Here is a 12,059-nt window from a genome sequence, read left to right on the forward strand (position 1 = left end):
GATCCAGAAATTCTGGAAGGGAAAACAAACAATGTAGATCTTGTTGGTAGAGGTGATATTGTGACTACAAACACAAATATTCCATTCACCAACTCAACTACACATGTATCTCTCAGGACAGAATCAAACTTTGGTTTTTTACCATACTGAACGCCAGCATTTGAGCCAAATGAGAATTTATTTCAGCAGTCAGTGGTATTGGAAAACTACTGGAACTTTTATTACCTGTCGGCAAGCCCCTAGAACGCCACAGTATACACAAGCCAGGTGTAAGCAAAGTGTGTCTAAGTGTGCTAAAGTGTACCAGTAATCCTAAACAAAATCTTCTTTGCTATTGTTTAGCTCCATGAGTATGAAACAGAACTGGAAGATGAGCGTAAGCAACGTGGCTTGGCAACTGCAGCTAAAAAGAAATTAGAAGTTGACATTAAGGATCTGGAAGGTCAGGTTGACTCTGCTAACAAGGCTCGGGAAGAAGCCATTAAGCAACTTCGTAAACTACAGGTTTGTGGCTCCTGAGACTGAATAGTTTTCTGTTGGGCCATTGATGTGACTTATATAACAGCAAGTGGAAATTAGATGTTGTCATTTGTGACCTTGATGCTAGATATAGATATAATATTAGAGAGGGGTTTGAGTTGTTATGCAAAGCACACGGGATCTTTTCAGGGGGAAAAAGGCAAATACACCACATTTATTGAAAATACAACAGTTAGCATATGCTTTTTAGTCACACACGCGCACACACAAACACACACACTCCTGCCAGTTGATGTTTATAGTTACCAGTCTGTTGTGACTCTGCTCAATCTAATGGCCAGTTAGATTGAGCATGAGTGTGGAGCTGGGCTCTGTCAGTCGCGATCCAATGCTCCGAGGCTTTGCAGGACTGAACCCAGAGTTCCATGGCAAAACACCCCAGCTTTATAGTTGTAAATTCCCATTTGAGGCTATGCATTTTGCCATGTCATCCTGTAATCATTAGTTCTTAAGTGGTGTTAATCTTGCGGTTTTCTGCTGTTATCATTTGATGGTTATTGTCGGTCTTCCCATGTTATCTCCTATTTGTCGTCTTGCCTTCACTGGTGCCTGCCTCACCTCTGAGGTTGTCAATGCTGCTAACATGTTTAGCATCGGATACAATGGAGGTTTTCTGATTGTCTTCTGTTTTTTTCCAAGTCTCTTACTTTTTCTTGACCATCTGGACATTTTTGATGGCTTTCACACCTTATCTTTTCCTGATGCATTCATTCCTCATTCACACAAACAATCTTATAGAAACCTTCAAAAGGTATACAGGCAGCAGTATTTTCTATTCAGCAGAATACAGTGCAAATCAAGCCTTGCTAAATCTTTTAACTAAAACAATTCACACTGGGGCTTCAGGCCCTCAACATTTCTCTAATCTCCTTAACAGAGATATAATACAAGATCGTGTGTCTTACTAAAACCTTACAACAAAGAAATGTATATTTAACTAGAGTGCCTAATTTGTAATACAGATAGGAAAACCACAGTAGACATTATAACTTATCCTAAAACAAAAGAGTGACCATAATCAGTCATAAGGATTGTTTTGGTCTGTCATTCCTTTCTGCTATTCAAAAAGGGTGGCTGGCAGGATGAAATCAAATCACACATTAATTCTCATAGTACAATTATAAAATCCTGCTCCTACATTTGAACCAAGACCCCAGATCCAAAATGCTTAGTTAATGTAATTTGAGTGACCTTGAGATAGCTGGCTTAGAGAGTGAAAAATACCATGTTTCGCAGTGGACAGAGTCACCACAACTAACTGATCAGCACTGATGTGCTATTGGCATCTCTGTGGAAAACCTAAGGGTTCCATTGAAGCGGTGAAGCAAAAAAGGCCAGATGTGGCGATAGGACTCCAAATTGGCTCTCCAGTACATGAACATAGCACTATGTATTTTTGAAAAGCCAGCTATCACATTTGCACCTGCATGAATAGTAGCCTGTTTTCAAAAACGCTGTATATAGCGATCAGTGATCGAGGGGAGGATTGAGACTTGACAAGCCAACTCTTAATCACACTGACGGATTGTCTAGATGGTGAGTTAGCATGCAGCAAGCTGGGGTATAAATCTACCGCACGCTAGCCTGCGGTGTACTAACTATCTGGGTGGATGCTGTAACTGCGCACTAAAAGTTCCATAGGGTGTTGACCCCGTCCTGTTTCAAAGCAGACTAGATCAAAGTGCATTATGGATCTGTTCATGTGTGGCGGACGGGTTCACACGGTCAGTTTTGTAGTTATATGGAAATTAGTGTTTGCTTTGTTTTCATCCAATTTTCTTTTCAACAAAACTGTGATAACCATTGACAAATACAAATCCATCCTTTCCTTTTTAACTGTCTGAAACCAGGGTCAGATGAAGGACTTCCAACGAGAGCTTGATGATGCCCGTGCCTCAAGAGAAGAGATATTTGCGACAGCCAGAGAAAATGAGAAAAAAGCCAAGAACCTGGAAGCAGAACTTATGCAGCTACAAGAGGTAAAGTGTGAATATTAGAGAGTACTAGAATGCAGACTGCACAGGATCTTCGGTAACAAAACTGAGTTGTACTTGAGAGAACCAAATCATTTAAAAAAAAAGTGATATTGGCTGTGGTGCAAGGAAAGCTACAGTCAGAATCTCTTATAGCAGGTTCTGTGGACCTCAGTAAAAACCAAGGCCCAGATCCTCAAAGATATTTAGGTGCTTGACTTCCATTTAAATGGGCCACAGCGCTTAGAGTTGCTGAGTACCAAGAGCTTCCTTTAAAACTATTAACCCATAAGAAGATATGTTTCACTGGATGGAAAAGAAAGTGTACTGTCTCTTACACCCCCTATGACTTTTTCAATAATTTTGTACTCCTGACATCTTTCATCATGTTTTAAATGGATGCAATTCTTGTATCTGGAAGCACAATAAAACACAAACTGCTGATGGGTTGGATAATGCATATTTTTGTTCCATTAGTCTGTGACTATAGAATCATAAATTAATATTCTGGTGACAGAAATGTCTGACGGTGGTTGGGTTTAAAAAGACATTATGGCTGATCGGTCTCTCACCACCATAGGACTAAATGGTTGGACTGAACTTTGTTTAACAATCTTCATTTCTTTAATACACTGGCTGTTTGTTTCCGCAAGGATTTGGCTGCTGCAGAAAGGGCACGCAAACATGCTGATCTGGAGAAAGAGGAACTGGCCGAAGAACTTGCAAATGCTGCCTCTGGGAGGTAAGAATAGACAATTATTTTCAAGTGTACCAAAGCCTTGCTAAATACCTCTCAGTAGCCAATCTTTATGTCCTGAAAAGCGATCTGTAGCTCCAATCTTGCCAACACATACACATATGCTTAGCTACAAACGTGGCTAATTTCATTAAAATCAATGGGTCTGCTTATAAGTGATTCATAGATATGAAAGCCAGCAGGAAAGGGCAAGTGAGGTCTCTAGTAACATAAATAAGATGGCAGCACAGGTAGACTCATTTCAAAAATACTTCCTGGTTCTCCATGAGTCTTCAGCACCTTCCAGTGTGTTGCAAGATCATGGTCAACTGCTCAAAACCAAAAACTACAGGCTTTGCAAATTTAAACTTAAACAGGACTAGCCTCCAGGATGAGAAACGTCGCCTGGAAGCTAGAATCTCCCAACTGGAGGAAGAGCTAGAAGAGGAACAAGGTAATATGGAGGCAATGAGTGATCGCTTCAGGAAAGCAGTACAGCAGGTACAGTCCATTCAAATGTGTCTATAAGAGGGGTGTAGGGTGTATGTGTGTATTATTAATGCATGTGTGTGTGTGTGTGTGTGTGTCTGTACTCATCCAAGTGTGTGTTTGTTTTTGAACACACCTTCAGAGAGCTCCCAGAAAGAGACTTTAAGTTTTATATTACATTGGTCTAACTCCCTTTTCCCAAGCCTAAGGTAACAGCTGTAGATTCTTAAAATGCTTTTCCTAAATATTTCAGTCAGAGCAGCTGAATAATGAGTTGGTAACAGAGCGCACAGTGGCACAGAAGAATGAGAGTGCTCGGCAGCAACTGGAAAGGCAGAACAAAGAGCTGAAGGCTAAACTGCTGGAAATGGAAGGAGCTGTGAAGTCCAAGTTTAAGGCTACAATTGCTTCTCTGGAGGCCAAAATTGCTCAGCTTGAGGAGCAAGTGGAACAGGAATCCAGGTACTTGGACACTACAACTCATCTCTCACTGGTAAAGCCATCCTTTTATTGAGTGATTCTAATACAGGTCATCTGTTATTTTTGTCAAGGTCCAAATTTCTTGGTTGAGGTATAGTCAAATTCCAGATTTCAGAGAAAATAAAACAAAAAAACCAATAACGGTAATAGGTAAATAAAAAGATTTCACTATTGGTTCAAAAGTGTCTGGCAGTCCGGGTTTGGCCCACGGTCCACCTATTGACCCCCCATTTTAATACATGAAATACCAAAAAAACTAAAGGTTTTCCAGGAGTCTATTAGTGGCATTAAGGTTTGGTAAAGAGTTTCACACACACGAGCAGTGTTTCTTTGGAAAATGACTGGTTCTTATCAAAAGCTTGCACAGGGCCAGCTTTGGGAAGAATTTATTATTGAAAAACCTTCTAGAATTTAATGGAAAAAGTTTCCCTGCTGTAGAATTCTATGGGCTTGCCAAAAACCCTAGATGCAACATCTTATTCTCTAGGTTTCTACAGAAACTGCTCTGAAAACCTATTGGTAAAGGAGGGTAACTCCTTTACGTTCTACACTGGCTGCAGGACCATTTCATTAGTGCTAGTCCTGTTGTTTTGGGGCAGATCTTGACTCCACTGGCAGGGCAGCAAGTTCTGCAAAGGTGTCTAGTTAGCGTGGTACTCAGCTCCAAGGGAGTTCTCTGTCTGTTAGGGTGCATGGCTGTCTGATTCTATTTACCTCCTCCCAGGCTGAGAATAGCACTTAAGCAGGGGGAGGGAGCAGAGTTTTGCAATTGGAGGACAAAGGGAAAGATTCCTTCTGTCTCAGTGCAACCAGGACCAGACCATTTATTCTGGTTGGGGGCTGGACTTGGCCCTTTAGACATGCTGATGCAACTGGGTATCATTTCAGGCCTCTTGTGCACATGCAGTAATTACCAACCTCCTTGCACCGCCAATGCAGAATAGCTGACTAGCTGCCAAACTGTGCTGGATTGCGGTCAGGGGCGTGGGTCTGCACCGTCGTCACTTTTGGACTCTTTGCATTTGCTTGTTGTGGGCGCTGTTGGTGCCTGCATCAAGCCAGAGCCTCTGCTTCTCTCACTGAAGCTGTTATCTCGGACATGAGTGTGATTCTGAGAACTGTAGATTATTCAAAGTAAATATCTGAGAATACTCAGCCCATTGTCAATTGCCCGTGATAAGAAGCCAGGCTGCTGTCTGTCTTAACTCTCTCTTCTAACCCATTTAAATGGCAAAAGCCTGCACAGGTGAGGTGGTAAATGACTCCATTCCATGGCAGCAGGAGGCCTAAATCACAGTGGAAATGATGTATGAGCAGGGACAGGTCAAATGAGCCAACACTGCATCTCTCGTATGAGACGAAGCCAAGCTCTGCAGTGGGAATAAATGGAGAAAGGGGAGTGGATTGTGAATAGGCCAGCAGGGCCAGTGGCTCCATAGAATGCATAGATCTGCTGGACCACAATCCTGCCTGGAGAAGACCTCCGTAAGCTCTGAGCTGGAGAAGAGCTATGCTGTGCACTTGCTCCACACCTGCCACCTGAGAGGAGGGAAAACGCTCTTGCAGTTCCTCATTTTTATTCACTTTCTGACTAAAGAAGCAGGGTTTGGCTGCAAGTGAAAAACTAGTTTTAAACTAGTAAATAACTAGTTAAAAAAACCAAAACAAAACTCCAGCCATTAGAAATGTGGCAGATGGCTATACAAAGATACAAGGGCGGGCAAATGCTCCCTGCTTTCACATCTAGAAACACACATAGGACAGGGGTATAATGAATTGACTATGGGAGAAGCTGCTGCTTCCTTCAGTTTTTATAGAAGTCAATAGCATTATTCTGAGGAAGGCTTTTAGTACGAGGATCGCTCATGCTTGTTTTCAAAAGCCTTGTGCACCTAACAGTCCTCCGTTTTCCAGATCAGTCAGTGTCATGCTGTCATTTGCAGAGAGAAGCAGGTCACAGCCAAGACATTGCGCCAGAAGGACAAGAAGCTGAAAGAGGTCTTGCTGCAGGTTGAAGAAGAAAGAAAACAAGCAGAACAGTACAAGGATCAGGTAATGCACCATGTGATGGGGATCCAGCAGGGGAGGAAAGGGCTGCTGTGAATACCCAAGCTTGTGAGGCACCTCAGCACTACCTGCCTCTAGCATGAAGTAGTCTTGTCTGTGCCCTCTGTAGCTTAGCTCCCTGACACCAGCTGCCTCTGGCCACACAAGCACTGCCTTCCCAGCCTCCACAGACCTCTATGCAGGCTCGTGCTAGGCAAATGCCAACCCAAGTCCTACCAGGTTTGCTTTCCTTAGAGGGACAGCATACACACTAGCTTGTTGGATTCAAGTGAGGATCAGCTCCTAATAAGTACATCTTAGTGCTGTGAGGTTATCGTGAAGGCAAGCGTAAGTTCTATTATCAAAGATTTAAAAGCTACTAAGGATAATAATGGAGACGTAAATGGGTACATATAGAACAAAAAGTATAATGCTTCCTAGAGTCTAAACTCATCTTTAACAGGCTAATTCCTGGTCTAAAGTAGTTTGCCTTTAGGCGAGAGTATCTCCACCCACACTGGCTGTGAGCCCTCTTTCATAAATGCAAAAAGCACTGCTCTTTTTGCTGCCTTGGTGAAGGATAAAGCAATGTCCTTTTGCATTCCTTATATCCTCCCAAATTTTTGATTACCGGAGTCAGGATGATTCCTCCCACCCCCATCTTCCGACTTTATTCCCTGATGTGCTGAATTTATGTTGACTTTACATCCTCATATTGAGGTTGAATGCAAACGGAGTTTCCATTGTGTTGGCTTACAATGCTTAATGTACACGTGAACCAAGACAGAGGGGCGAATCTACATCCCTTGTCTTGCAAAAACCTGTTTGTCAACCTGCCTGGATTCAGACTTTATGTATATACTGGAAAATATTTTTTAATTCCTTATATATATATTTCACAATGATATTAATGACCAGTGTTATCCTGGCTTTCATTTAAGATCTCAATGACATTCTTTATAGACAAATACTATGAAAACTGTGCGCTAAGTGTAGCAACTTTGTCAGGCCTGATAGGAGTTGCTGTTATAGAACAATCAACCCTCTTCCAGTTGGCATTGAGAGGTTTTTAGGGTCGCACCAGCTCTGGCTCAAAAGAGTCCAAGGTGGCAGGGAAGGCAGCTGAGCCTCGTTCTGGAAGCAGGCCTTTCAAAGGAAGGGTTTAGGCTGAGAGAGAGCAACCAGTTGCCTAGATCTCAGCCTGAAAGGGCCTCTGGTTCCTAGCCCGAGGGGGAGGAACTCTGTACTCTGGATTAATGAGACTGTTGGTGCAGTGTCTCCCAAAGAGTCAGGACAACTCTGGCATAGTACGCCGTGTTGTGCCTCACTGTGAATGCAAGTCAGCAGGACCCTCACAGGGGCTGCCAAATAGAACATTTGCCAGTGGAAGAGAAAACAGCTTTTTTTCACTGTAAAGTCTTTAACAAGACTCATGCCTGACAACAAGATTCTCTATCCTCCATACCAAGGCAATGACCGACTGCCAGGGCACTGGTCCTGCCAACCAGAACAGCCTGACTGGGCACTGGGTTATAACTTACTGGGTTCAGATGCCTGTCCCAACTGGCCTCTTGTAGCCATCTGAGCTTTATACAGGGACCACTCTTCATCCCAGAACCTAACGTGCTAATTTCAGTTGACACACATCAAATACATGCAGTCCAAAAGAGCAGAGCTAATCCTACTGGGATGTCACAATAGAGGCCACAGCAGCTACTTGCAGGTGTAGAGAGTCCGGAAAGTACATCAATGTGAATAAAGGGGTGCAGATGGAGGAACGTAAAACATTCTGATCTCTTTAAAGGAAAGTCAAAACTCTTAAGCATTCCTCTTACTTCTCGCTCAGGCTGATAAGAGCACCGCTCGAGTAAAACAACTGAAAAGACAGCTGGAAGAGGCTGAGGAAGAGGCCCAGCGCATCAATGCAAATCGCAGGAAACTGCAGAGAGAGTTGGATGAAGCAGCTGAAAGTAATGAGGCCATGGGCCGGGAGATGGCTACACTGAAGAGCAAACTCAGGTAGGGTGGCTTGGTTTTTTACTAGCTCTTTTCTGTCCACTAATGAGAGATTTAGAATTCTAAACTGTAGCAGAATTTGAGGAAAGAAACTTGGTTAAGAAGAAACACCCTGTTGATGCTGGAGAGTTATGGGTTCCCCACATCCGCCCAATGATAAATCCACCCATAATAAAAATGCTACCCCTGGTTCAAAGACTTGAGATGAAGTCATGACCCCACCAAAGTCAGTGGCAACACTCTTGACTTCAATAGGGCCAGGATTTCACCCTTCAGGGGTGAGATGTTTCAAAAGCATTCAGCACTCAATTACCTCTACTCCCACTGAAGTTAATGATAAAATGCCTATTGGCTGCAATAGGAGCTGAGTTAGGCCAACAGAGACTGTTGAGACCCTTGATAGTGATATTAAGAACATGTAAGAATGGCCATTCTGGGTGGTCTATCTAATCCAGCATCCTGTCTTCCTACAGGGGGCCAATGCCAGGTGCTTCAGAGGGAATGAACAAAACAGGGCAATTTATTGAGTGATCTGTCCCGTTGTTCAGTCCCAGCTTCTTGCAGTCAGGTTTAGAGACACCCAGACCATGGTGTTGCATCCCTGACCATCTTGGCTAGTAGCTGTTGATGGACCTACCTGCCATGATATTTATTATGTGCAGTACTAGTTAGCACTCTTGAAGCTACTCACGTGTCCCTCCTCACCCCACACACACTGGAGAGATGACTAAAGTGATACTCCTGAAGTTCAGAGACTTGAAGTTCTGTAGACAGTCAAAGGGTTTGTTGACACTTAGTGCTGCAGCATGCAGCTTTGATGCTGTAGCGCTTAGGGAAGACACCATCGATGCCAAGGGGAGAGCATCTCCCATCGGTGTAGGTACTCCACCTCCCTGAGGCAGTAGCTATGGCCACAGGAGAAGCCCTCCTGTCAATATAGCACTGTCTAGGCCAGGAGTTAGGTTGGTATAATCGTGTCACTCAGGGGGATGGATTTTCCACTCCCCCCCCCGAACGACATTATACCAACGTAAGTTTGTAGTGTAAACCAGGGCAAAGGCAAAGCACATGCACCCTGTGACACTTGTCCAAAGTTGCCTCCCTGTTTCACACATTGACCAGTAGAGTTTCAGTTTCACTGTGTAACTGAGAAAAGTATCAAACTAGCCACTTCTGTTTTCTCATTAAATAAAAGAAGCCAAATACAGTAGTCAAGCAGCTCTATTAACACTCCTAAGCTTTAATACAGCTGTCAAGCCCGTGATGCCAGTGGCATGAACAAAGAGACCAATTGGTTAAAGGGAAACTGCTGCCCCTACAACATCTTCCTGTGTAAATTTAGTTCATGCTCTTTAATAAAAAAAAATTAAACTATCTGCCTACTCAAATCCTTCCAGCTATTGTCCAAGTGACTGCTAGATTTATGGGTAATACATATTCATGATGCAGTCTAAGGCTCACTTCTGCTCACCAGGGTTTTTAAGAATATGCTATAATGTACTTTGTTTAATTATTTGAAGGTAACTTACCTGAAAGTGATAATGACCATGTGCTTAGCATAACTGCTCGGGACTCTCTATCTCTGTTTCAGAGGGACACAGGAACCTTCGCAGTGACTAAGCAGGTATCATGCCTTCAACTTTGCAGCTAGCTTGTGGTGCACAAATTTCCATTTTCCTTTTGCCCAAGTAAATTTTATGTGAGATTTCTGCAAACTGTGAAGGCTTGGATATCTTGTCATCAATTTGTTGTATCAAAGGAGACAAATATTACAATAACTCTTTTCCATCAGCTGTTTGTCAGTTAGTCGTCTTTCTTACAGCTAGGTTTTGTTATGACATGGATTTGCAAACATTGCATTCTCACTTTTCTCATAAGCTCTGCTGACAGAAGACATATGAGTTGCTCTTTTTTTAATTTCTGCATGAAAATAGTCTTCCTTGCACTTTTTAAAGTCCCAATTAAACATGGAAGTTTTGCAAACAAAATATAGCTTTGATTAATTAAAACAGCTGAAAACATTAAAGGCACATAATGGATATGAACAGAGATGTTGCAGCATGTTAGAATTTCACAGTACTACCAATGCACATTTCATATGGTGAATTCTTTAATTTAATCAGTTAGTAAGACTATTTAATCTTACATGTGCTTTGGAAAAAAGTTATTTGCATGACGACTGCCATACAAAGCGATCTAATCATAGATTGATAAGCTCCTTCCCTCCAAAGCACATCAATATATGCCTGTATTGAATAGCTACTATACATACTTATAGAGCAGCTATTTGTATACATTATGAGGCATGCCTACATGTTCTGACATAGGATGGAGTCACTGCTGTTTAACGCATGGAATACCCTACTGAAGTTGTATTGCTTTGATGCTTTAAGCTAAACAGCATCTTACTTTACACCTGCAGAAGTGATGCTAAGAAAACAGCATTCTGTAATATTTGTGGATCTTCTCTTTTTACAAATATGGGGCTCTCTTCTTATTACACAAATATTTAAAGATGACATTTTGTCCTAGCAACTGCCTTTAAGTCAATGTAACATATTTGCATGTGATTAGTACAGGGCTACACAGTTTGTGGTTGGGGTGTAGTAGTGCTTATTCAAAACTAAATTAAATGGAAAGTGAAATACAAACTAAACGAAGTGCTTTGCAAGGGTTTTTCATCTTGCAGTAGACATGGGGGTGCTTTACCTCTGGCATAACATTTTCCCTTTGTCTACATACAACGTTGCACCAGTTTATCTAATGGTGTGATTTAAAGTTGATTTTAGGTAAACCAGTACAGATGACTGTGTGGACATTCTTAAATAAATATAAACCTGGCTTATATCCAAATTAGTTTAAGAAGCATGATTTAAGCTAAACTGAAATAAGCATTATATAGGGGTTTGTACCAATTTAACGACCTGGACTTCAGTTCCGTTATTGCAATTTACATATGTAAACTAGGGCTTGGTCTATGGTATGTTAGTGCAGTGGTTCTCAAACTTAGGCTGCCGCTTGTTAAGAGAGAGCCCCTGGCAGGCCGAGCCGGTTTGTTTATCTGCCGCGTCTGCAGTTTCAGCCAATCGCGGCTCCTCCTGGCTGCAGTTCGCCGCTCCAGGTCAATGCGGGCTGCAGGAAGGGCAGCCAGCATGTCCCTCAGCCTGTGCCGCTTCCTTCCATATCTTAAACAGTAGCAGTGAATCTTAAATATTGCAGATTAAGACAAATTGTATAGGAGAGAGAGAGCTGTTTGCCAAGTGTGTAGTAGAGCAGAAATGGATGCCCTCCTTTGTTTTACATTGCATGTTATCAGTGACAGGATAACTAACTAGTTCTCAAACTAGGTTGTATTGGCTAGTTAACTGCTTGCTGTAGCTAACATTTTTACATGCTTACCCATTACAGTAGATTGATTTTTGGGCTTGATGATTAGTGGCTTTGATATAAGTGAAACTGACAGACTTTTGCTAGGACAAAAAGAAACCTGAAGTATTTTGGCATGATTGCTGTACCCCAACATGAGTAGCTGGATGTTTAGCCTCACATTAGTCATCTTTGCACATTGTTCAGTGATCATGAATTTCCTTGCTTATATCTGAGCTCTCAAGCCTTTACAGAAGGTTTGCTTAACAATGGGAAAGAGATAGCAACCACCATTTTACTAGCAATTTTACTGTCATGTTGAAGTAACACCACTGTGGCTGAGAAGCTGTTTTTACTTCTAAACTACCACTTGCAGTGCCTCAATTCTTCTCCTCTCTCTCTCGCCCCTCCCT

General features: G+C 42.3%; 1 protein-coding gene across 2 annotated transcripts in view; it reads left to right on the plus strand.

The window, feature by feature from the left end:
* Positions 1–12,059, plus strand: part of MYH11 (myosin heavy chain 11) — a 99,307-nt gene that overhangs the window by 85,690 nt on the left and 1,558 nt on the right. Inside the window, exons 34-41 of one of the 2 annotated variants that reach the window (XM_032793410.2) lie at positions 343–504; positions 2,391–2,519; positions 3,167–3,255; positions 3,627–3,750; positions 3,992–4,200; positions 6,162–6,270; positions 8,111–8,283; positions 9,872–9,904. In XM_032793410.2, the coding sequence (XP_032649301.1) occupies positions 343–504; positions 2,391–2,519; positions 3,167–3,255; positions 3,627–3,750; positions 3,992–4,200; positions 6,162–6,270; positions 8,111–8,283; positions 9,872–9,896 (1,020 nt within the window). In that variant the 3' untranslated portion in view covers positions 9,897–9,904. The remainder of the gene's footprint in view (positions 1–342; positions 505–2,390; positions 2,520–3,166; positions 3,256–3,626; positions 3,751–3,991; positions 4,201–6,161; positions 6,271–8,110; positions 8,284–9,871; positions 9,905–12,059) is intronic. The other variant, XM_032793408.1, reaches the window with a different exon arrangement.

This window comes from Chelonoidis abingdonii, chromosome 9, assembly GCF_003597395.2.
Source record: "Chelonoidis abingdonii isolate Lonesome George chromosome 9, CheloAbing_2.0, whole genome shotgun sequence".
Classification (NCBI taxonomy): domain Eukaryota; kingdom Metazoa; phylum Chordata; order Testudines; family Testudinidae; genus Chelonoidis; species Chelonoidis abingdonii.